General features: G+C 39.5%; 1 protein-coding gene across 4 annotated transcripts in view; it reads right to left on the bottom strand.

Moving 5' to 3' along the window:
* Positions 1-27,277, bottom strand: part of LOC129178114 (CUB and sushi domain-containing protein 1-like) — a 493,613-nt gene that overhangs the window by 53,167 nt on the left and 413,169 nt on the right. For 2 of the 4 annotated variants that reach the window (XM_054769950.1, XM_054769952.1), the window contains exons 38-51: positions 26,896-26,992; positions 24,605-24,709; positions 21,869-21,987; positions 21,697-21,766; positions 20,406-20,522; positions 19,826-20,035; positions 15,887-16,075; positions 15,426-15,603; positions 8,355-8,500; positions 8,133-8,213; positions 7,071-7,184; positions 4,345-4,461; positions 2,568-2,639; positions 1,571-1,717 (exon numbers count right to left, since the gene is read on the bottom strand). In XM_054769950.1, coding sequence (XP_054625925.1) covers positions 1,571-1,717; positions 2,568-2,639; positions 4,345-4,461; positions 7,071-7,184; positions 8,133-8,213; positions 8,355-8,500; positions 15,426-15,603; positions 15,887-16,075; positions 19,826-20,035; positions 20,406-20,522; positions 21,697-21,766; positions 21,869-21,987; positions 24,605-24,709; positions 26,896-26,992 — 1,762 coding nt within the window. The remainder of the gene's footprint in view (positions 1-1,570; positions 1,718-2,567; positions 2,640-4,344; positions 4,462-7,070; positions 7,185-8,132; positions 8,214-8,354; positions 8,501-15,425; positions 15,604-15,886; positions 16,076-19,825; positions 20,036-20,405; positions 20,523-21,696; positions 21,767-21,868; positions 21,988-24,604; positions 24,710-26,895; positions 26,993-27,277) is intronic. The other 2 variants (XM_054769951.1, XM_054769953.1) reach the window with 2 other exon arrangements.

Below are 27,277 nucleotides of genomic sequence, written 5' to 3'. Positions count from 1 at the left end.
GAAAGAAAGTACACTTTATACAGTATATTCTCACGGCATATTCTGTGTCTTTTGTGTAGCTTACATTTATTTCGGGGTGTGGGTGGAATGACTCACAGAAAAAACACATTCAGTAATCAACAATTTAATACCAAATATTCATCCTTCCACGAAGTATTCTTTATCAGTCGCTATCAAATGATTCATATGACCTTTCGTCTTTCACTAGCGTCATCTCCTTGAAAATACATCTGCTCTCTCTGCACCACAAATTTGATATCTCATTTCAACACTCCCCTCCCCAATGTTGTTTGGGTATAATGACCTAATCATTTGCTAATTACAGTCGGAACCACACCTGGAAAGAGACATTATAGTATGTAATATTTGATATTTTCATGGTAATTTTAACACATTAATCATTACGAGAAAGTAATAGTCGTCCCTCACCACTTTGCGGTTCGGCGTTCGCGGCTTCACTTAATCACAGTTTTTAAAATACATATTTATTAATAAATAGTCCTGTTTTGTGTTGAATATGGACTATTATTTGTCAATATATGCATATGGAAGCACATTTAATGTATTGTTTGCCTAAATTAAGCGTTTTCAAGCATAGAAATGGCTAATGAACTAAAATACATAAGTAAGGCATTCAGAAGATGCTTTCAAAGACACTGTGCAGACACTGGTCAATAGGTGTTAGTAATGTTACTGTAATGTTAGGTGAGGCACACAAATGCAAGATTAGATTGGCGGAACAACAGGCTTTCAGCAGGTTTGAATTATCTCACAACAGGCACAATAATCCCTAATAAAACTCCCTAGTCAAAAACAGATGTTGCTGCAGTAACCCATGCCAAGCTAAAACTCAACTCTGAACACCGGACGTCACTTCCTGTCTGCCCGGCACTCAGCTCCCTGAGGAAACACATTAATAGCACAACACACACGAGTACGAGTCATATTTATGTCTTAAAAGGCTAATTTTATGGCTCATTTACTCTCATTATGTGTACTATACTGGGTAACATGAGTGTAAAGGTGACTAAAGGGTGTTAGTCCAAGTCTAGAGGGCTCTAATAATGTTAAAAACTGTATTTAGAACAGGTTTTCTATTATTTGTATTTATAAATAAAGAATAATTGAGTCCGGAACCAATTAACCATAACATACGAGGGATTACTGTACAGGAAAGTTTCTACAAAAGCACCAAGTCCCACTCAGATTGTATGTGCTTGTAACAGTACTCGAGATCTCTGCATGGGCCAAAAATGGTATCGCTTTCTTCAATTTTGACAAAGTTATATACTGTTTTTCGTCATAGTTGCGATGCCATTCAGAAAACAGTTGCAAATGAGTGACCTTAGAAGAACCTGATCATGTTTTCATCATATTGACAGATTGATTTCAACAATATGTTTATCATTGGGGTTTTAGTTGCATAGGTGACAGATAGCATTGTAGTGGTCTAACACCATGCATTTCAAGTTGACATAGCTAATACCACATCATTCTGTTAAAAGAGAGCGCAATGTTCCGTTGTTTTTTTATTAGTGTATAATATACTGTATGTATGTACTGCATGTACCTGAGTATCTTATCTTGAATCCCTTCTTGTTGGTTGCGTGGTCAGTGGACCAGCGTAGGTAAAGCTGATTGGTTTTGGAGGTGAAGTTGAGCTGAGATGAGTGGTTTCCACTGAGAGCCACAAGCAAAGGGCTCTGTCCTGACGATCCTGCAAGGAACACATGAATAAAACATGCCATGAGACGACCGCTGCAGGCATAGTCAATCCTACATTTCGGACTGCATGGATAGCTGCATAATTTGTTCTTTTTTCCACCTGTGTATCAGTTCCATTATTCTCGTAATCCTGTAATAATACCTGTGCAGGACTGTGCAACCCAAACAGGGGTTGCAACATTGACAATAATGTGTCTAAATTTAAGTAATATTTATGAGTTAGTTTTTGTAACTTGACCTGACCTGAGACATAATAGATGCATTAGGAGCTATTTTAGATGACTGAAAAATGACGAAATTTACATTAAAAAGTAATATCAGTTGGATCTCTGTTGATACCTGTGTCTCCACTTTCAATTTTAAGTAAATATGGTTGAATTAGTACATGGCTGTGGTGGTTTACCCCAGTTTCATATACTACAACTGCTGCTGAGGAGCTTCAAGATAGACAGGAGATATTATTTTTTTTAACCTTTCCAAACATCATTTGGTTTCGAACAGTGACGTTAAAGTAATTTATGAACTTCTTTAAACATTTTAAACCATTGTAAATAAACACACACACACACACGCACATACGCTCAAACAACAAATGTGTTCTGCAAACTTTCAGATTTACTGTTACGTAACAGACGTGGACCTCCTGGGGGGAAATTCTGCACACTGCAAATTAGAATTAACTGCTATGCATCTTATTAACAGCGGTGATGCTTTTCATAAACAAATAAGAGTTAAGGAAGCATGCATGTGTGTGTGTGTGTGTGTGTGTGTGTGTGCGCGTGTGCGTGTGCGTGTGTGTGTGTGTGTGTGTGTGTGTGAGACAGAGGCTGGGCTTTGCTTACCGTCAAAAATTTCCAGCTCGTCAAACTGTTTCTCACTGTGGAACATTTCAACGTAGATATTGATGATGTAACCTGAGAGACGAGATACACGAAGTTAAATACTTTAGATACTTTAGTCAGTACTTCACTAGGTACACCTGCACCTAATGTGATTGTGTGAATTCTGCCTTTACAGAGATAATAATATTCAGTAATGATGGACACTGCCTGAAAAGCATTAGTTAGCAATATTTTGATTGTTCTAACTAGAGTTAGCATTGGCTTGGAAGTAGAGATGCTCGATATTGGCTTTCTTACCAATATCCGCTGTACCGATATTGTCCAGCACTTCATGACCGATACCGATATCAACCAATACCAATATAGACAGGTAGATAATATCAGGTCACATCTTGTGTTATGAATGAACACATTAAAGGGATAGTTCAGATTTTTTGACCCATCAGCAGTGTAGTCCATCAACAGTGACTTACAACTTACTTCTCGTGAGCACAGTTCTGGTTGGATTTCGGTGATGAGAAATGTTGTTCCGGTTAGTTGCTGGGGCTACTTAAGTCAAGAGTTTGGCTTCTCAAAACAACATGCGTTCGAAAGAGTAATACATTTGCATGACAAAAATGCCGTCTCGAAAAAAATCAGACCTCACAAATTGCTCGGCTTTACTTTCTCCGACGTCGTATTAATGCTCGCTATCGGCTGTCTGTGTTGTTTATGTGATGAAGATGCATTCGCTGCAAGCGTCACAGGCATCTTGTTTACGTATGTGTTCCGCAGCGGACGAAGATGCAAAGGTCGCATTAATATAGCGCGCATAAATACAACGTTAGAGAAAATAAAGCAGAGCCATTTGTGAGGCCAGATTTATTCGAGGAGGCATTTTTGTCATGCAAATGTATTACTCTTTCGAACGCATTACTCTTTACTTGAGTAATCCCAATAACTAAATGGAAGTACGTTTCTCATCACCAAAATCTGACCAGAACTAGGCTCATGGGACCAAGTGGGGGGCGGGTAAGCCACCACTGACGGACTACACTACCGATGGGGATGTCATACAACTTCATGAAAAAAATCGATCCCTTAAAGCTTCTTTTACTGTGCCGCTGCCACTGGATGCATTTCACAAATAATCACTGTTTCTGCAAAATAAGGCACATGCTGCAATATGCAGTGCAAGAAAGAATGTAGAGAAAAGTGCCATATTTATTTAATTTAAACATTTTGTCTCAACAAAAGTCATGAAAAAAAATCATGACTAAAACACAAAATAAAATAACACATTCTACTACCAACAAGTGAGACAGGTTAGTCTTAATAAATTCACAAATAAGAAACCAATTAAATAATACTAGTAACGAGACAATTTAGGGTGCTGCACATTTCTATGTGGCACAAACATCTGTATAAGAACAAAGTGAAGTACGACGTATGAAACTCCGGACTAATACAATCAATGAAATCATACACTGCGCTCATTCAGCACATCACGCATGAACACAGCATGAAAAAACATTAGATTTGATATATGAAAGGAAGACACCTTACTCCCCCCTCGCATAACCAGCGCTTTCATTGCAAATTGCACGTTTACATCCAAAGGTAAAACTTGGAAATAATTCTATTTGCTTTTGTAGACCGACGGATGAAAGGAGACTCAGCAGTTAATTGAATAGAGGCGCTAATGAGTGCCTTTGTGCCACGTGTGTTCCATACCGCTGCAAACAGTATTAATCTGGTAAAGGCATACTTTGCATTATTTCATCAACACCAACTGTACCTGGAAGCATTCGCAGCAGCCAGGAGCAGGTTTGGCTGTTGGGGTAGTTGCTAGGAAACATGGGACTGAGTATGACCCCTGATGATGAAGATCGCTCCTCATTGGCAGGGCACTGGGCTGGAGGAGGTGCAGTAAGTAAACACAAGCACGTTACAAGCCATCTGAGCAGGGGAAAAAACTTTCCTGTGCAAACCACATCACCAAGCAACACACATTTGTCAGTTTTCCTGAGCTTCTTTTTCCACTTCATTCAAGGCTGTCTTCCTTTTACCTGCTCACTCTAAATAGTTACAATAACCCACTCAGAGAAGATCAGTAATTTTTACTAGGTTTGAAGTGCAAAGTGTATCTAGGCAGTGTTCTTAAGCCATTTATCAGAAGTACACAGGATGTCTCGCCAACTGTCTTTGTGATGATTATTACAAAGGCCGACTTCACAGAAAGAGGAGGTGAACTCTAATTGCTCTCAAGAAGCACTTCAGTGGCATGTGATATTGTAAGAACGCAGCCTTTCGTGCTTTTTACAGTTTTTTCAGATTGCTAAAACACAGCACTTTCATCTTATTGCATAATTCTAAAATAGTTAACATTGTAGACAAATCTTCAAATTGTTCACATGCACAGAAATATTTGTAGATACACGCACATGCTTCAGAAACAATTATTAGTTTTATTTTTCAAACAAACAAGTGCAACATGTGCACAGCAGATATAGTTACTTTGGAGTGAACTAAAATATGCTCACAAAAATATTAAAGTAAGTAAACACAGCAGGGTCTGACCACAAGGCCTCGTCCACACCACAGGTAATATCTTCCCTTGCCAGTCATGGAGGTAAAGAAGCACGTTGAGTGCTTTATCCATCCTTGAATGGCACCCATATCAGCCCTTCCATACCATGAAGGGCTGCCGGGCATAATCCTTCCAGCGCCATTCCCCCCAAAAAAGTCACCCGTGGTCCTTTCAGTGATTGGAAGCAGTGGAAGCACTTCACTGAGGCCCTATGCTCTTGGATGGGCGAAGAGAATGTCATGGTTGTTTCCTAGTGCTTACATCCTGAGTGAAGTGCTAACAATTAAGCATTGAGGTATGCCGGCCGGGTGGTACATATTTTGGCCAATTAGCTCCTGTATTGCCATTTTGAATGGCAATGTTATTCCACAGTAAATGTGGAAACAGAACACCGCAGAAAATGTGTTCAGAATTTTGGAGACTTGTGAAGAGGTTTTGCTCCCTGTATGTCACTTACCAGACTTGATGTGTTACAGTTTTTGTCAATTGCTAAAACACAGAACCTTGTTCCTGTTGCCCAAAAACCCAAACCTTTTCGTCATATCCAGAAGCACACACACACACATTTCCCATAACCATAAACACAATTCACTTGTTTCAACACATGCCTCATTACTTAAAACTGTCTGCAAAAGCTTACACAAAAGTGGCCAGATAAATTATTCATTGTACTTTACGTTCATTCGGCAAACACATGCTTGTAATATAATTAACTAAAGTTAAAGTTAAACTCAAGAGACCACGTCTTTCTCCAGGTGAACGCGCCTGAAAATTGCTAACACACCAATCAGAATTGTGTGTCAATAAATACAGCCCAGAGTCATGTTCATGTACGTTGTAACAATGGACCCCGGGGTGGACCATGCAGTGGGTGCAGAGGATGGGGACGATAGAGGACAAAAAAGATAAGCGATATCTGATGAAATCCGTGCCAGTCTCGTTGATCATGTGGTACATAGGAGGACAAGGAGAGAAGCTGGCCAGCTAGTCCAGCCAAACTTACTTTAATATGTGATGTTGAAGAAACACTATGGCCTGACACTGACCTGAGACAAGATCATGCTGATGTTGATGCTGTTGCTGTCGATGCTGATTAACCTGTATGTGTGGTGGAAACACGATGAATAAACCCCATCCTGGACATTTTGGTGGCAGCGTGTTGAATTATTCCCTCCAGTGTTCATATAGTCATGTGCTTTGACTGCTTGTGTGTATTGTTTGAGGGTAAAAACTGACTGGGACCAAAAGTTAGATGTTTGCACTGCTGGGTGTGAAGCTTTGAGAAAATGGTGAGTTGTTCCAGGAATTGTGTCACAGCAATTGACAAAAAACGTAATAATGCTTACTTACGCAAAAAAGTAGTGTTTGGGGTGCCTTTTGAAACCTCAGTGATACGCAACAATGGAAAAGTAGCCTGTTTGATGTTTTGAAACCATTTCAGATGATTTTTCTGTGATTGGAAGTGTTGGACAAGGCAAATCTGCATCATTCTCACAAACATTGCTCAATTGTATGCAAAAAATGTATTTACAATGTGTTGTATTAATTATTATTATAATTATTAGTACTAATTACACAGATAAGAACAACGCAAGCACACTAAAATTGTTGACTTTCCTTCCACTTGTAAATAATATTGTAAATTGTGCACTTGGATTAAAAGTCGAGCAGTGGAATAGCGGTTAGCCTCAAATTCAGGTTTGAATCTCCGTTGGAACATCTTTGTGTGGAGTTTGCATGTTTTCCCAGCGTTGCCTAGGTTTTCTCTCCAGGTGCACCCGCATCCTCCCACAGTCCAAACACTCGCTGTAAATTGTCCACACGTGTGAATGTGAGTGTCTATAAGTGTCGTGTAATTGACTGGTGACCAGTCCAGGGTGTACCACACTTCTACAAAATGGATGGCTCAGAAGTCGCAATGGATGGCGCCTTACCTTGACAAGTTGGGGGCGGGGCCTCAAACAGTAAATGGGAGTTGAGTGTACACGTGAGCTCCGCCTTTCCGACTAGTGTGTAACCAGGCAGACAACGATAAGTCACAATATCACCTTGAAAAATAGAAAAAAAAATATAATATATATATATATATATATATTATATATATAAAAATATAAATATATGCTACATTATTTATTCACAAATGGTGCTCTAAGATGGACCTATTATTTAAAACTAAATGGAAATTAGCATCAAATATCTAAGCCTGCAACATTGCAAAACAATGTCAAACAGGTCACCCTGAACAACACCAGCCTGAACAAGCAGTAGAGAAAATGAATGAATGAATGAATGCATGAATGCACTGAGCTGCCTTGGTGAGGGTTTGCTGTGAAATTCAATGTGAAACATTAGAAAGCTGTCCAAAACAACCCAACTAACTTTTCTAAGTGAGTGAACAACAATGAAAATGTTCTGTAATGGTTGCCATTATAATTGTATTTTTTTTTCCTGCTGGGAAATGATGGCCTATTTTGCAGAAAAAGACTGCACTGTAAAGGCGTAGTATGGCAAATTGATCTTGCTTGAGATTTACAAAATGTCAACTTTTTTTCCCTCTAAATTACACCTACGGTTGATCTAAAAGGTCATGGAAGATGAAAAGCAAGAGGCTCTGAGCACATTACATAACGCGGTGCTGAGGGAAAATGAAAGACCTTGGCAAGTGATTATTTCCCCCCAAATTGATGTTTTTCAAAGCCTGCGCACATACAAGTATTTTATCACACAAAAGTCTAGCATGTATTTGAGTATATACTGTGGGTGTTATATCTCATTCGACTTGGAAAACAATGCATTTCAAAGCTGAGCATGTGACAAGTTTTAAGAAAAATAATGTGTAAACAATGCGTGCAATAAACCACCTGTCTGGAATGCTAAATGTTTTACAATGGAAGTGAATGTCAGGACCTTTTAGATAATACCTTAGCATTTGATTACTTTCCTCAGATGCATTACAATACCAATTGATTAAATATGGATTTAATCTGGATGATTACCTATTAGGAAGTCTTCGTCCTCATAGATTATCTCTGCGTTCTCCACTACAGGGGGAGCAGGGCATTTCTTCAGACGATAGGCTAGAAATAGACATAAAAAGTTACCATCTTTTGATTAAAGAATTTTTATATTTTCCATGCAGTAACTTCACCCGAAAAAAAACACACCTGGCGTCCCGTCAATTAAATAATAGGAAATGTGGAATGTGAGTGTTTGTGTACCATGAAAGTTGAGTATGAAGAATCCGCCAGTTGAAAAGTCAGAGTGAAAGCGAATCAGAACCTTGGAGCTGGAACTGTAGGCCGACTCTAAAGCTGTGTTGCCGCTGAATACGCCCAGCTGAGGACTGGACCCATCTGGACCGTCCCTGCATGAGGACCAACACATGTGATGAAGACAATTAAAACTGACTGTAGACATGAAGCTTGGAACCAAACAAATCTGATGATACAGATTCATTTCCACACCACAGTCTGAACAAGAGAAGAAGCCGCACTGCAAAATAAACTACCGGTACTGCCAGGTGCCATTTAAGTATTATTACCTCGTCTTACATATCTTTCATTTGCTGCCATTGAGTTGCACTTGCTGTCTAATTCCAACATTTAATTTACTGCTGGGTAAGAAGAAACAAGGCAAATATTCTTCTGAGGAGGAAGTGAATCAGCCCCACTAAGAATAAAAAAAAAATGAGAAGCCATTATATAGTTTATGCAAGCATTCATCAAGGTTTGAGGTGGCAGTGATTTGTTTGCTTTATCACCATTTTCAAATAAGTTAATCGAAACAAAAACCCTTGGATTAAAGGCTTAACTTTGCTCATTAAATATTTAATGTTGTTGAAAGGTTACATTTTGTAAAGCTCCTAAATGCACCTTTTTTGGTTTTTAATGAGCATGCCTTTGGATTAAACAAGGCTTGTAAAATTTTAATTCAAAAAGAGTGCCTGGAATCTCTTGGCTGCTCAATAATTCAAGGTCCTCCTGTAGGTGTTGGAGCTCATTTAGTGAATGAAAATGTACTATTTGTCCAGTTCAATCCAAATTGAATACTGGAGGCTTGAGTGGTTCTTATTTTTCTGCTTAAACTCACTCACACACACACACACACGCATGCACACGCCTACACGCATGCACACACACATGCAAGCACGCACACGCACACAGGCATGCACACACACAAACACACATGCATGCACACACACACACACAAAATTTACTGCGCCTCCTCATATTTTTAACAATTAAAGTTTTTTGTATTGATTTAAAACATTCTTGGATGGCTTCTATCTATAATTCATGCTTAAATCTAGAAAGTGCAGAAATTGTGTGGAATCATGCACTTATCTTGAGATGGTTACACTAATCTATTATCTACTAGCTACTGCATCCGGAACTTGTGAGCTACTTTGACTTTGTTTTAACATCAGCTGACCCAAAATAATAGCAGGAATGCCATATAGACTTGCGTTTTGTGCTAATCTTACCTCAACAAGGTTAAGATGTTACTACATATTGAAAAGATACCAGTGATGTGCCTTCAGGGCCAGCAGATCAGAAGCACTGAACTACGTTTATAACTGTAAGTGCTTATGACACCAACATTCAACAATATATATTTCCTGTGTCTGATGTGTGCTCGAATATTGAAATATTGACCTTTTTTTTTACATTTGCATCACTTTTGCCGTGGTTGGAGAAGGCGGAGCAAGTGACATCTACAACGGACCATCCCACACGGAAGTTCCCGTTGAAGATAATGCAGTCCCTTTTATTATGCTCCAGTTCTCTGTGAATTTCTGTTTGTTATATATATTTTTAGGGCTGTCAAAAATAGCGCGTTAATTGCGGTTACTAATTTATTTCATTAATTACATTAAAAGTTTTGACCGTCATTAACGCATGTCAAGCCACATTTCTCTGTTATGACGGCATACAGAGCCACAACAGCGTCCCCGCAGAGTCACACAGAGTCTGCCGCTCTTTAATAACTTTATTCTGACCTGAACACATCAAAAGCAGTGCAATTCCAACACCATTTATGCATCTCCAACTCACAAACACGTCTCTAGTCTGCTCGTCCTGGGAACAGCACTTCCTCATTGTCACTAGACTGTGAGATGCATTCACGGACGCTACGAAAATCACAACAACCTCTTTATAATGCGTGTATATGTGGTCTAAATAAACAGGAAGACAAAGAAAAACAGTAAGTGGATATTCTTGTCACTCACTATCGGAACTCTTACTACGGAAGGATAATTTGTTGTATTTAAGTATGCTCGGAAATCCCAGAAAATACAACTGCACTTAAAACATGTGAATTCAACATTCAAAGGTAGGTGGTGTCTTTGAACGCAACCATTCATGGCTCATAATAACTCGAGTGAAGTGCCGAAGTCTCGAGCTCCAAATTTACATGCAGGCGGCTTCCACCGGTGATCGGCAGTGGAAGCGACCTAATGCTCAAAGTTACCATCAGAAATGCAAATCAGGCATATGTGTTGACGTATTCAAAGATAAAGGGTTACCAGGACTTTGTGTTCAACCTCAATACGCGAAATGCTTCTCTCTCTGCAATATTGCATTTTCATAGATTTTTGATCGACTGTTTAATTGGGACGTGACAGTGAAGGTATTAAGAGATGGATGTTCTTGAAAATGTCAGGATATGCACCATTGTCTTGTTAAATAAATGGAAGCACAAGCAGTACAGCAATGGTCAGCGCTGATTCAGTCAAATAGAGTATGTACTGTGTATGTGCTTGCAAATAATTTCCGTCTATCGCCCAACGAAAGAAACAGTGCGGTGCCAGTCAGCAGCAAGCCAAACACAACCGGTGGTAGATGACAAGGAATGTTTGGCAACATTCCCTGACATCCGGATGCAGCTGTTACCACGGATACCCGTGGGTATCATGGTTATGCTGGGCCGAAAAGCAGCAGGCACACATCAGTGAGATATGGAGCATACAGAGCATAGCAATGCACAAGGCAGGACATTTTACGCTCGTATGATTAATGAGAACGAGGAACAAAAGAGGGCTGGTGAAGGGAGAAAGCAGAATAGATGCTAAAAAAAGGATTGCAAAAGAAGCAATATCAAGTTGGAGCAGCACATTTCTACACAGTGTGCTTTACATAAATTAAAGCACGCCATCCTTGTTTGACATAGGACTTAATATACAGGAAGTTAAGCAAGAAAAAACACAGCCCTCTTCCGAGGGCAAACAATCCTAGAAGATTTTTTTTAAGATCCATGTATTATTCAAGGAGAAAGCCAAAGGAAATGTTTACAACTACTTTAAATGCTCTCATTAACGCCTCTCTGCTGTCGTTGCCGAGTATGTGGTCTACAAAAACAAGGCCACCTTATCTAGCTCTGCATGCATTTGAAAATATTGGTTGCGCTATGCAGCTGTTGGTGTGAATCTCATGTGTGTTACACTTGCTGTGCTGTTGCTTACAATGGACTCATCAGTGGTATTAATGCTGGCGGAGTAGTTTGCTCCTTACTGTTATTACAACATTGGTTCTGTTGCTGCTGTGTTGTGCAATATATTTGTTAATAAATGATGATGATGGTCAAATAGAGCTACAGTATGTTTTCCTTTCAACTTTCTCATACACTGTAAATCATTTATTCAAGTAAAAAAAAAAGTTATTAATTATAATGAGTTTTGTGGTTTAGGTAAATAAACACCCAGGTATAACTATAGCGTTCACCTTAAATGTAATCAGTCAGTATAACTTCAATAAGCCTCAATGGCTTTGTAGCACAACAGCAAAATGCTAACTCACATGCTTTATCTCGATCTCAGTGCTCCACCAGCAGACCTTTGGTATAAGCCTCAACACAGCATGAGAGGTGGACCATTAAAAGTTGCAAACATACGACTTCCCTGTGTCCCACCGGGAGCCTTCAGTAGTGTTCTGAATGCATCATTAAATGCAACCTCAAGCTTAATAATGTTTATTTTATTCCAGGGGTAGCAAAAATAGGCAACATAGACAAAAGATGCTGTAAAAGCTTATTTCAATGTCATCTAAATGTATGTGGAATTTGCATGCTCCTGTTGGTGTTGGTAGTACAACAGTAGTAAAAAGTCTTTAATAAGACTGCCATACAGGAACATGAGACCTTTAGATCAGCCTGTCTGCATCTAAATGACCTGGAAGGAAAACGGTTTCACACCGATTCATAAAAAGCTCACTTCTCTTTTGTGTCAACCCCACTTGCTTCCAAACATAGTCCTAATGAGGTGTGGGTAGATTGAGCTGTGCGATCGTCCATCTTGTTTGCACTAATGTCTCATTATATGGATATATTTTGCACTATGTGGTCTGATTTTATAATTTTGTTCCCTGCACAGTGTGCCTCAAGCTCATGCATCACCGAAATCCATTTGCAACTGCACACTCACATGTTATTAGGTCTCTCCATATATGTACCAATAGACTGTGAAGGTTGGCCAGATTGAAAGCAAGTGCTCTTCAATTTGCCACTGCATTTGAACTGCTCTCTTTACAGCTTGACTCTGATGCCCCCAAAATTAAATGGCAAGGCCAATTCTACTAAATTTCAGTTTCATTGCAACTAAATTCACCAATACAAAAAGGTGCTGGGGGCCACTGTGCAACTAATAAGTGAGAATATTGTCTTGAGGTGACCTAAACTTGTCAGATGTAGCCAAGTCCCACTGGATTTGGGAACCCAGCTCCTGCACTCCTTTCATTACATTCCCCACTCCCCGCTGAATCTGATCATTACTAGCAGGGTTACTGAGCCCTCTCTGGACTCACTGGCTCTGCTATGGCCGCTCCACTGAGTCAGATTAAATTGGTCAGTGGTCCCATTGTAAATGCATTGCTCTTGCACTCCCTGTATTACAATCGTAGCCCCACATTAAATCCCATTACACACCTACAGTAGAACCAGGGTGTGCATAAACCAGGGTGTATATTAAGAGGGTATAGATTTGGGCGCCTTGCATATCCACCAAAGAACAACTAGTACAATGAACCTCATATACTCACAGGGCATAACATTTGGTTTTGGCATTGAGCTGTACTGCATCATACTGAGAAACTTGCTAAACACAAATGTCTCTCAGTATACAGTAGAGGGTATCTCACTGAAGTGAGTACACCCCCCCCATTTCATATTATATCTTCTCAAGCAACAATACTATTGAAATGAAAAGAAGAGTAGTCAGTGTACAGCTCAGAAAACAATATAGATGTACTGTCCTCTGAAAACACACACTCAAAACGGCCATGCGACCGAGGGGAGCGTGCTTTGCTTCAATTCGTTGGAATTCATGTTTCCCCTCAATGAACCACATCTCTCCAATGTCAACAGCATTCATGCAGCCCCATAAAATGATGGTCACAACACACTTTGCGTGTTTTTAGTCCGGACGCCACGGTCATGGCAGTCACAGTCTGAAAACGTGGGGAAGGAGTGGCAAGAGCATGGAGGAAGCGCGTCACTTGCACGATGCGCAAGGTGTAAGTACGCCACGCTTGGCCGTGAGCGGTTGCGTGCATCGTACATCACGCGCATGGTAAGTGAGATGTGTATGCTTACAGCGTGCTTGCAATGTACGATCTCGTGCGATTGCCACGTCATCGCACTTACATATGCTGCTCACATACGGTGTCATTACTGACTCTCATGTTGTTAGGGCGTGCAAGTGCGATGAATGGCAGTTTTTCCGCTCGATGTCGGGGGGGGTATACCCATATATAGAATGACCTTCCGAGGTTCTCTGCTGCTGCTGCTGTCTCAAGATGGCGCCCATTCCACCGCAGAAATTCTGGGTTCTGACGTGGCAACTTGCAGAATGTGTGTTCAGCGCTCAAGCTGAAAGCTTAAAGTATCGATGTTTCAGTATCGATCAGCACATCACTAAGAGGCGGGAGACGAGGAAAAGAGATACGCGTGCACATGGCAATATAGTGAGGCCGGCAAAATTAGTCAGTTCATTTTCATTTATTGCGTGATTAATTCATTAATTTATTATTGTCCCAAACCGAGTGCCCAAGATGCAGTTTTTTTCTGAACGAGAAATCTTGTCATGTTTTTAATCTTGCGAGATCTTGTGACACCACTCGGACTGTCGCTTGAGAAGTTCGAATGATAAAATGTTAGCTGAAGAAGAAAACTGCACTTTTTTGGGAAGTTTTGCAAATCATCCACAATCCTTACGTGAGACTTGAATACACATCTTTCTTTTTTCTGTGCGTTGCAAAGATAGAAAAACAGCTAAAAAGAGACATCTAAGAATGCACGTAATGGGGTGCAACTCTTCCGCTTACAAGCCTTCTGAAAAAAACCTCCAAAAACCATTTATATAATGTTACCTGCATATTAACCAAGCTACAGCGACATTGTTATTATTATTGTTATTAATATTGTTACGCCGAAGAACTACTTTTCTGGAACTACTCACGCAAAGAAATACTTTACTAGCGACTAGCTTCACCACACATTCGCTTATAGCGCGTCAATGCCGTGCTCACGTCAGGCCACTATCAAAAGGTAATGCTACATATTGGTGCTGTGACCACTGCTGCGATGTTTTTGTTTTTGAGTGTGGAAAAGTCAACGCAAGGTGTTCGTGTTCCTTTCTATGTTGCTATGTGAAATCAATGTACCCAGAAAGGAAGTTCCGGGAATGCTGAAAACGACCAAAGTACGGCAAAATACTGTAAGTATTACGTGTTATTATGAATGTGCCTGTTGCTACGTGGTAACAGCATGCATGTAACATGACACAACATTTTTGGAGGCATTTTAATAACGGGCTTTCTAGGCGGAATATGTGTGTCCCGTTACGTGCATTGGTGAGCTACCTATTTTTATCTGTTTTTATATTTTTAGAACGCACAGAAAAGAGTGCGAATGTGTTCATGTCTCACATAAGGTTTGTGGATGATGGGCAGTGCAGTTTTCCTTTAAATAAGATTGTAGTTATGTTTGTTAAAGTAGCATTCTTTGAAGAGCCCCTGTATTGTATATCACGAGACTGTGCATGTGTACCTAATGAAGTGTCCAGTGAGCGTGGACATGATAAAGAGCATGCAGTATGTGAGTGAATAAGATGGAGAGTTTCAAAGCACATACTGTATGTAGTAACCTTGACATCTCATTGACGTTCAGAGAAAAGGCACTGCTCAAGTACCTGGTTGTTGACCAGTCAGTGATGCAATCAGTCCAAGCAATAAAGGTCGGCTTTGAAAAGGAGTGTGCAGTATTGTATTTGTATATTTCTGTGTGTTCGTGCTTACCAGACGGCGATGTAATCAGTGACAGGCTCTGTCTGCAACAAGGTGAAGTTGATGTAAACTCCGTGTCCGTGGGGAACGGTGATGAGCCAACTACAATCTTGGGAATTGGGGTATTCATTGGGATACTGGGGTGAATAAATGGTCCCATTTTCAGCCGTCACATTGTAGCCACAAGGAGCTGTAAAAGTAAACAATGTATGTATTATGTATATACAGTGGGGGAAATAAGTGTTTGATCCAAAAATATGAACAGTCCAGAATTTGTATGGTAGTTTCATTGTAACAGAGAGAGACAGTGTATGCAATGTAAAATAAATCAGAAAAAAATCATATTAAAGTGCTGGTTTTATAGCAAGCCTCCCAGTCATTCATGGTAATTTAGTGAAAAGCCCATCCCTACCCTCAAGTAAAAAGAAGACCTCAGATACACTATTTCAATGCATCATATTTATTTTCCTTACCCTCACAGCGTGGAAAAGGGTGGTTCCACTTGCGGTTTGTTCCATGCAGGCATGTCAGGACTGGGTGTCCAATTAAAACATATCCAAGGTAACACTGGAATGTTATTGACTGTCCAGCACTGTAGTCACTGTTGATGATGTCACCATTGGTGAAAGGAGAAGGATCCTGGCAGTTCTGAAGTTGATAAGCTAAAGACAGACAATAAGTCATAAAATGCATATACTCTATGCTATTTTAAACGATCTCACATACAGTGGGATTTGATGTTTGCTCCAACAATGTGATGGATATATTGACAGGAGCGTAAATGCATTGAATCCCATCTTATGCTTAAAGAGAGCGTCATTGGCCTATACTACTAGAAGACTTGTGCTGCCACTTAGTATTTGCTGAAGTGACAGGCATCCAGATGGGAGATGTCTCAAAGGATACTTCACTATGACAGGACTTAGTTCCTGTGGACCGTGTAGCCCTATGCAAATACATAAACGTTCATTCAAAAGTTCACTCTGGAAATCTAAAATTCTATTCAAGTGATGGCACAAATAGAAGAGCTAAACTGGATGGATTGTGCAAAATCTTGGTTTATTTTAGGATGGATTCAAGTCCCATGAACAGCATTTGTCATCTTTAGTCATACAAATATACACCAACAAAATCAAGGTGCCTTAGAGCTATAGTGATAGAAAATGCCAATGTGTTGTTAGCTTTAGATGCCCATATTTGTACCACATGCTTAACCCACTGAGGATGTGCATGTGAGCACTCTAGCCACTAAAACAGGGGAAGGGCATTTAAGACGACTTATTAATTAACTGATCAAGTCATTTTTAGACTACTAATTAATCTTAATCTTAATTAATCACATCTTTTGTAGACACAGGTAACATGTGCACTACAAGGCTGTTGATTCAATCTCCACTAACTGGCAGCTTGAAGAATAGCATAGCAATCTGGTTTTCCAACATTTCTGGAATTACATACATCTGTGAAAAACAACACATTTTGCGTAATATTTTCTAAAATTAATACAAGTGCATTATAATTCTAAGTTAATTCCCGCAAAGTAAGATCAAATCAAATATTTTCGTAGTTTGAGCATAGAAAACATGTTTACGGCCTTATAGATACAGTTTTTAACATTATTAGAGCCCTCTAGACATGAAATAACACCCCCATAGTCACCTTTACACTCGTATTACCCAATGTAGTAGATATAGTAAGACTAAATAAGCCATTTAAGACATAAACACGACTCTGGCTTGTGTGTGTTGTTATAAATATGTTCCCTGAGGGAGCTGAGTGAAGGGCAGGGGGTTCAAAGTTGAGTTTTAGCTTGGCATGGGTTATGGCCGCAACAGCAGCTCTTGTTTTTATTAGGGAAATTTAGTAAGCATTATTGTGCCTGTTGTGAGATCATTTAAAGCTGCAATAAAAGCCTGTTGTTCTGGCGATCAAGTCTAGTGCTTGTGTGTCTCACCAAACTAGTAACCGGTGTGGAATACTACATGGTAATGGTAATGGTAATGGTAATGGTCATGGTAATGGTTTCATTTTATTTGAACGTGCATACAAGTTACAATGGAATACATCACACTGCTAAATTCGCAATTCCACGTGTCCAAAAGGAGTAGGAAGAAGCAAGGCTTATTTAATCCTACCCCTCATACACCAGTTACCGTCCACCGTTACCAGTTGATAAATGGGAAAATGATACAATGGAAAATTATAAGGTAATGTAACAGTGTAGTAATATAATTGTCAGGATTTTTCTTCACTCATAATAAATAATAATTACATAATTAGTATAATAGTAAATAAATAATAATCAGTTTAAAGACATACTGTAACTGAACTTAGCTGTAATAATAGGTGAGTACTGACTACGAACTTACAAGAATGAAGAGTATTGAGTATTGTTGTGATTAGACATAGCATTTTGAACACAGTGGTTCAAAACCTTTCTTCCTTGTATTTTGCAAACATCAAGTTTTTGTATTGTTTCTTGAAATAGCTCATCTTGTTGCTTTGTTTGAGTTTCTCACTCAATCCGTTCCATTATTCCACATACTCCACATGCTGAAATGCTGTGGGTTTATAGCGTTGTTGTCGCATATAAGTGTTTGAAGTTTAGTTTTTCGCTGAGATCATATTTCTCCTCTCTTGTTGAAAAGTACTGTATGACATTTTTGGGTTTGCTTTTTGCATAACTTTAGCTGTTCGAAAATTTACAAGCTCAGCAAATTTTAATATTTGTGATTTTAGAAATAGAGGATTTGTATGTTCTCTTAACATACAAATTATTATCAACATCCAAATTAACATACAGATTATCCTAACTGATTATCCTAACTTTTTTGCAGTACATTTAGCGGATTAAGATTACTTTTATAGTTATTACCTCATATCGCCACACAATAATTTAGATATGGTAATACCAAAGAACTGTAAAGAGCATGGAGTGATTTTGGAACAAGAACACATTTTGCTTTATTCAATATTGAGGTGTTTCTCTCCACCTTATGTTGTATATTTTTAATATGAGATTTCCAGTTCATGTTTCCATCTATTATGATATTATGATCATGTATTTTTATTCACCCTTTCAATATTCACACCGTCGATTTGAATTTGCGCGTTCGTATCCTTTCTGCTATTACCAAATAGCATTACTTTAGTTTGACTTAGGGTAAAGGATAATCTATTTTTATCACACCATCTTTTTAATATACAGTAGTCATTTCCTCTGTGACTGTTTTCGTTAGCTCTTGTGTGCTTTCCCTAAAACAAAAAGCAGTAGTATCATCTGCAAATAATACTAGCTTTAGGTCTTTCATCACTTTACATATATCATTAATATATAAGTTGAACAGTTTTGGTCCCAGTATTGACTATTTATGTCAGATCCATAAATACTGCAGCTGTACACTACAGTCTTTGAATTTGTCTATTTGTATTTGACTGCATTTGGCCATTTTTGTGCTTGAAAATGCTTAATTTAGGCAAACAATACATACAATTTGCTTCAATATTCATATTTTTTTACGAATAATAGGCAGTATTCAACCATAAAACAGCATGATTTATTAACTGATATCTTTTTGAAAAAACATGATAGAGTGAAGCCGCAAAATTCAAAAGCACAAAGTGGCGTGGAATAACTGCAACAGATGACAATTGATAAACAAAATCATAGCAAATTGACATCCTTGTATGGGATGCACCCCGCCTCTCGCCCGTCATTTGGGATAGGCTCCAGCATACCCGCGACCCTAGTGAGTCTAAGCGGCAAAGAAAATGGATGTATGTATGTATGTATGTATGGGATGCTCATATTGACTAAATAAGGTACCTCTATGGCTAATAGAGACATGCACTGTCTGCGCACACCACAGGAGTGAGCACTGACATGAATTAGAGTGATTTCACTGTTTCAAACTAGGAGGAAAACAGACACAGTTATCTCATGCATGTAAAAGTGGCTGAGCTTGTGTGTACATCAGCCAGCCAGGCTATAGTAATGCTGGCATGCGGGCCCAAAGTGCTTTATTTTGTGGCTTTGATAAGAGGCACTTGGGGCTAAGAGTAAAAAGCATGCTAGACAAGATGTCAACCCCTCATGGGGAGCTTTGTTAACAATCTATCCCTTTTAATGATGAGAATAAAGCCATAAGGTTCTATGAGCATTTTAAAAAAAGCACTGATCAAAGCTTCAAATCATTCATCATACTCTCCATTTGTAGGAGTTGGCAGCTGCATTTGGATGATAATCCATCCGTACAAGTTGACAAAATCATTGAGGTGATGATCCCTAACCAGAGTACAGTGAAACTAAACAGATGGTTCAAATAGATTAGAAGTCAGATTTTGTTTAGAAGCCACTTACAAATAAAAACCCAATTTGTATGAATCTGATGCGTGATCAGAGTTGAAATTACCTTGATAAGTGAGCTTGAACCCCAGTCTGTTCTCTGAATGGTCGCTGTAGAAGTGAATGATGGTCTGGTGAGTGGTACTTAGCAGAGGGGGTGGAAGCTGCGACCCAGTGAACTGTCCAATAAGAGCCGAGCTGTGCTGGGGTCCCGCCCGCACTTCCAAAAAGTCATGGTTGTCCTCAGATGAAAAGTTCTGGAACTGGATATGGGCTCCTAGAATTAAAAAAATAGAAAAACAGCTTTTGTGCAGTGAATATTGACAGTATTTTCTGTCATATCAAATTCAGCTTGACATCATTATTATATTATTAATAACTATCATTGGAAAAATATTACTATGAAACACATACCCAAGAGGGAATACATTTCTTGCACACATAGTCCAGGCACACAACCAGATGTTATCACTATGCAAATTTAAAACATCACACATCACGCACTTGCTTGTAATTAGACACGCGATAAGGCTTTTATTAAACCACTCAACACTCCTGCCAATTTTGCACTATAATAAAACTACGCAAACAGATGTACTGAGTGTCACATCCTCTTAAAGAATTCTTTTGTAGCCCAAAATACTTACCATATCCTGTTGGCAAGATGATTTGCCAGGTGCAGTCCAGGTTGCCTGGGTAGTTGCCAGGGAAACCCGGACTCAAGATGACCCCAGTGACCTCAGACAGCACCTTGCCACAACGCGCTGACAAAATGAGAGAAAGTAAGGGTGGCGTTAAAACAAGCAACACATGCCAAATGTAACAATATTGCATTAGATCCCCACTTTTTTTAATGTGCCCATAAAAATGTCTATTTTTGACACAGCTCGCACCCCCTCCCGCTCCACCTCTAAACCATCCTGCTAGCTTGATGTTGACGTTCTCCTCAATGGAACAGATAAATTAACATTTAAGGTTACTTTTACCTTCACTGAATACCTGTTCACAGGTTGACATGATGTGGCAGCGGGATCAACCACCAACACCTTCTTGTTCTCAGTCACGTCAAGAATCACGTCTTCAATGGTAAAAAATAAACCCTAAATGATCATTTACACCTTTTGTTCATCATTTATATGTATTTATATACATTATGATTTGTTTTCTGCATGTAAAACTATAGAAACATGTTTTGTGTTAATATTTTTGCCTTTCTGGAATGGATTAATTGGATTTACATAGGAAAACGTGATTCGGTTAACATCAGTTTCAGATAGAATCTGACCTTCTGGAACAAATTAATGACACTAACCAAGGTTCCATTGTAAATCCTTTTTTTTTTGACAATTTCCCGATTTCATGTATTTAGAATAAATGTTGGTGGTGGTCGAAGAGGCCTTTGGTGCGAATTGGCAACAACTTTTTCGGCCGCCTATCCAAGGGCAGCTGTGACTACGGATGTAAATTACCACCACCAGTATGTGACTGTGGAGTGAATAAAAAATGGATTCTCTGTGTAAAGCGCTATATACATCCAATCAATTCTACTTTTTATTATTATTTTCTATTATTTTCATCCTGTTCAGGGTCACAGATGAGTTGCAGCCTATCCCAGCTGACTTAGTCGCGTATGTGGGGTACACCCTGGCTAGTCACCAGTGAATCACTGGGCACATCCGTTCACTCTCATATTCACACCTATGGACAATTTAGAGTCACCAATTAGTCCAACATGCATGTTTTTGGGATGTAGGAGGAAATTAGATAAATATAGATCTTATAGTATGTCACTGTGCACAACCTAGAATCACCACAATCAAATATTAACTGTGCTCATTGCTTGCATGTCGTCTTCTCTCTACACCTACGGTACACATTTTTTTACACTACTGTATCATTCATCACACTGGCCTACAGAGAAATATGTGTGTGTGCTACCGATGCAAAGAGGAGGTGGGTAGTTCCATCGACGCACAGTCCCAGGCATGCAGGAAATGTGAGAGTGACCCTAGAAGTGTCCAAAAGTGGGTAAAGAAAATATTTCATTAAATTGGGATGGGTGCATATCAAGTAGTCATGTTGTGTCTGGTGGTATCAGTGTAAGTCTTACCTGTAAGTCATACCCAGGCTCACAGGTGAAGGCCACTACCTCATTGACCATGTACCTGTCTCCTGTTTTAATGCCGTTTGCTGGGATCATCGGCTCTGGACAAGTAGTCAAGCCAACCGCTGCAACAGAGTTAAGGTGAAACAATTTCATTGATGTACATTCTCATGACAATAATGGAATCATAAAACTTATGTCAAAGCTATAAATAACTACATTGACTTTGAATGATAGTCAAAGCAGAAACTGCTCACATTTGATTATGACTGTCAGCGCTTGATTTAAGAAGATGTTTATTATTGTGGTTTTGAAAGCTGTTTCTAGTATGTAGTTTACTTTCAGCTACGTAAAAGGGGGGTTTTCACGCGCCATGCCTGGTCCAGGCCTGAGCTGCCATGGAGTACCAGGTCTTCCAGGTGTCTCTGTCCTTGGCCCCTTGCACCACCTGTCCTGTTTTTTAATGTTTTTTTTTTTTACCCAAAAGTGGGTCATGTCTTAACATGAGTGTCATTTCCATTTCATATGCATCCCCCATGATAAATGATTCTCTCAATAATCATTTTTCAACACGTATATTATAACACTGCATTTAATTTGATGATAAATACATGTGACAGATGAATTATTAGACACTCATGTTAGTTTGTTTGCTTTTTAATCAGAACAGTTTCTCTCTGTCATTCACGTAAGATTAAAGCATTTCTTAAAATTGCTTTTAGGATAAAAATCAAGTAAAGCCGGCATAATGACTGTGGACATGACACAGTATTCCCAACAAAATAAAGGTCTAATACATTCTTAATAAGTTTGACAGCGGCAAGCCTTTATCAAATAGCACCAGAAAAAAGGTGTGAGTTTGTTTGTGTGTGTGTGTGTGTGTGTGTGTGTGTGTGTGTGTGTGTGTTGTTCAATTGTGTGGTTCAATCCCAAACTTCCGCAGGAGACTGCCCTGGAGTGAGTGGTTACCATGGCAACACAGGGGTGGCAGACGGATAAACGAAGGAAAGGTAAAGAGAAGTGAATGCTTGTGTGTGTGTGTGTCTGTGTGTGTGTGTGCGTGTGTGTGTGTGTGTATGACTGGTCTTGTTTGTTCATCATCTACCTGCCTACCAGCAAAACAATGTGATCCCGCTGAGCTGACACACACACACACACACATACACACACACACACACACGTACGCATGCATGCATGTATGCACACAAACATGCACACACAAAGGCCTTGAGTATGTATGATGACATTTGGGAGCACACAAGCCGGCATGCAAGGAAGAATGAGCTGGAGGAAAGTTCTGTATGATGGAGCACAAGTGAGAGAGCTGACATGAACACACACGCCACAGTCAGTGTATTATTAGGCAGACCATCAGCAAGCTGTCATGACAACTGATCAATGAAACTAGTCCATTTGGCTGACCATCAACCTCTCTCACTCTCTTTCTCAGTCTCGGTATGGAGGGATATAAGCAGTGATACCATTTAAAATGCTGACAGGACGACAAAGCATCCCCTCTATGGACGCTCGAAAACAGCCAGGCGGTGTCAGCATTTTACTCAAAACTGACGAGATTTACTACAAAAAGTCTTAAGTCAGCTAGAAATGATGGGGATATTAGTTGTGCCCCATCATTTGTTATTGTTACTGTTACTCCTTCGTTTGGTTCTTTGAAAAATGCATAATTAACAATCTATAATGTAGGACTGAGTAGTAAATTGAGTACTATGGTCACACAAAGAAATGGAAATAAAAAGTTGTATATGTGGAACTTGCAACTGTCTACAGAGAAACAGTGGCTCCTGGTATCACACAGTTGCATTTAGGCTTGTGCAGGAAATTTCACATTCAGTTGTTCAATTTACAGGTTCATTCATTCATTTCATTCATTATTGATTTTCTATGCCGCTTAATCAGCCTAGCCCAGCTGTTGTTGGGCGAGAGGTGGGGTACACCCTGTGCCCAATCGCAGGGTACATACAGACAAAAAAAAACTAACGTGCATGTTTTTTTTTGGACATGTGGGAGGAAACCGGAGTACCTGGAGAACACCCACACACGCACGGGGAGAACATGCAAACTCCACACAGCTGCCCAATGGAGATTCGAACACAGATCTTCCAGATCTCCTGACTGTGCGGCCAAATTACTTATTATTTTACAAAATAAAAACTAAAATGCAGTACATACAATGGAGCGACAAATGAGTGCAGGTTAGGATCATAGACTCACAAATACATGCAGACAGCAAAAAAAAAAAAAAACCCTCTCACACATCCTGACAAAAGGAGACATGTTCATTGATCTAGAAATGATTTTAAGCTGAAAGAACTACAACGACCTGAAAAAGCACAGCCACGACCTGACAGGTGTATGTGTGTAATTGTGTGTTAATATTTGAGGCTCAAATGCTGTGTGTGTACGCATGTCACTATGAGCATCTCCTCTTCATTTGTGCATTATGACACCTGAACATGCATAGTGAGAATCTGTGTCATGCATCTACATAGTTTGTCTGTGTACCTTTAGGCATGTGTGTGTACCAGTTCAGGTCACTGACTTGTTATTTGATGTTGAAGGTTTTGCTCTCTCTCTGTGTGTGTGTGTGTGTGTGTGTGTGTGTGTGTCATAGGTCTGTGGGTGCATTAACCCATTCGGGAAAAAAAGGGTCACTCTTTTCAAGCATGTGTACCTATTGTTCTCATTCATGGATAGCACTGAATGTAGAAAGCTTTAACTTACTTTTATACTCAAGGTGAAAACCTGCAGCAACAACACTAATGTCACTCTGAAAGTGCAAGAGAAGCTGATTGGACGTGGAGTTAAGGAGGGCGGGAGCTGTAGTTCCTGGAAAAGATAATAAAGATAAAATGAAAAGATAATAATAAAGATCAATTATTGAACACAGGACTAACTATGGCATTACATGAACAGCAACATGCCCTTGCACAATTGAACATATTCTAATACCAGAGCTGTATCAAAAATTGTTCCTTGACAAACACAATGTTTTGATTGATGGTATTAATTCAAATTACTAATTACTGTAATGACATTGAAATAAAAATTGTTCATTAATAGCAATACAAGTATTCATCTTATTGTTCTATTGTTATTGGTGGTGGTGGGAGTTTTAGTAGTATGGGCTATGATGCTGTATAATCCCTGCATCATGCTTAGTGCTTTACTTGACTTACCGTAAATTCCGGTGTATAAGCCTCACCGGTGTATAAGCCGCACCCACTAAATTTAGAGGAGAAACCAGATTTGTTCACAAATAAGCTGCACTGTCGTATAAGTCGCACGTGTCCACATCATAAAATGACATATTGTGGCGTGCACGAATTTGTGAGGACCAGGCAGCTCTTTATTTGACAGGAGCCAATCATGAGCTATGAAAAAAATACAAGCTTGCCAACCCATTGGAAATGGCAGGAGGTCAATACTCAGTATAACAGTCTGACTCACGGTTTGATCTTACAAACAACATTAAACTCAACACACAGCAACTTGACACTCAAATGATACCTGTGAAGTATACATTACATATACCAATGAGTTTAAAATAACAAACGGCAGCTATTTTACCATCTACCAATAATGAATTACTGCCAGAAGAGCAGTTAATTGAAGAACAAGCAACATAGATGGATGGCGCTGCAATGTTTCCTCTGTCCACCAGAGGGAGCCAGAGGAGCCCGAAGCACAGAGCCCAGAGGGAGGCTGACGTCATTGCAGTCCCCCAACTTTAAAATGTCAGTCTTTTTTCATTTTGGTAAATGTTTGTATAATTCTGAGCTATACTTTGGAGTGTTAAGTTGCTGTGTTATTAATTTTGTGTTGTTCTCAGTAAGATAACACCATGAGTCAGAATGTTATGTTGTTATATGTAATGACCTCCTGCAATTTCCAGTGGGTTGGCAACCTCGTTGTGAGCGCACTGATAGCTCATGATTGGCTCCTGCCAAAGAAAGAGCTACCGTTTCCTCACTGACTCACAAGCGGCACTGTATTTAAACAATTTGTAGAAGTTCTGAAGTAAAGGACATGTCACGAGATTAGAAATTAGCCAGAGATTTGCCGCACCGCTGTATAAGCAGCGGGATTTTAAAGTTTAAGAAAAAAAGTAGTGGCTTATACACCAGAATTAATTCGGTAATTCATTTCGCTACATGAAAGCTATATTAGAATAATAGAAACAGCTCTCACCATCATGCAGTATGCGGAACAATTCTACACCACTGTATACATATATTGTATTGATTCTCATTTAATTATGAAGATACGTCTAATATTGCGGCTGGGGACTTTAGAATAACATTAAAAAGTGATGATTGACCAGAGATGACCACCTGGGGTATGATAGGGAATAGAAGATCAGTGACCCCTGAACCTCCACAGACAGCTAACATCTTCTTGTCCTTATATGAGGAAACCCTCATCACTGCTCAGTGGCAAACGCTCAAGCACTATGGTTAAAGTGGGCAGCTCCCCAGTGTGCCTTGTGAAGAAGGGCACAGTCATTTGTGTGCTTTTGTGTATCTGTGTGTGTGTGCGCTGCCCTATGGGCGGCATGTTTCATGTGTGATAGGTTTGTGACAGGTATGTGCTTGGGGCAGGTCACAGGGGGAGCTCCGCCGGGAAATTGTAAAGGTTAGATCATTCTTTATCCCTCCCCGTTCTCTCTGCCTCCTTCCAGCCTTCACTCAAAATGTAAGTGAAGCTGTTCTTTCTTTTCTCCTCCGCCTTGCAGCGTTCACAGAGGAAGACTTCTAAACGCATCAAAAGGACATTCAAGATAATATCAGATTTCTTGGTATTACAACTCATCTGTTATAGATCTCTGGTGTGTAGTGCTATGAGTGTGCATGTGTGTGCTCATAGTTTAATAACTGTCATAGCTAATTCATCATAGATCTTTGCCGTGTGTGTGTGTGCGTGTGTGTGTGCAGCAATAGTTTAGGAGCTGTCATATCCCATCCATCATAGACCGCTAGATGCCTGTGTATGTGTGAGTGAGCATATTGGCATACCAGAAAATGACCCTAATTTAGGAGCCGTCATGTCTCCTCCATCGTAGATCTCCAGAGAATCCCAGTTGTGCTCTGTGGCAAATGTCATCACTTGGATCTAAACAGAAAATAATACAAAAATATATATTTTGTGTAAAGGGTTCCCAGAGTTGTGTAAATGCTAAGAGACAAGCATCCCCACTAATGCTTCTATGCATTAAATAAACATATTCTTCTTCTTCTTATGATTTTTCTACTTGGATTCATTTTATTTAGCACTCAGACTTCTAGTTTTGTTTCCCTTTATTTCCATTGTCATTTCCTGTTTAAGACTCTTATTTTAGTTTGTAGATGTGTAACAATGCCAGATAGTTTATTCCTTTCTGTTTCCTGAGACGACCTG

The sequence above is a fragment of the Dunckerocampus dactyliophorus genome, chromosome 3, assembly GCF_027744805.1.
Source record: "Dunckerocampus dactyliophorus isolate RoL2022-P2 chromosome 3, RoL_Ddac_1.1, whole genome shotgun sequence".
In the NCBI taxonomy this organism is placed as follows: Eukaryota; Metazoa; Chordata; class Actinopteri; order Syngnathiformes; family Syngnathidae; genus Dunckerocampus; species Dunckerocampus dactyliophorus.
This window is presented reverse-complemented; position numbering and strand designations above follow the sequence as displayed.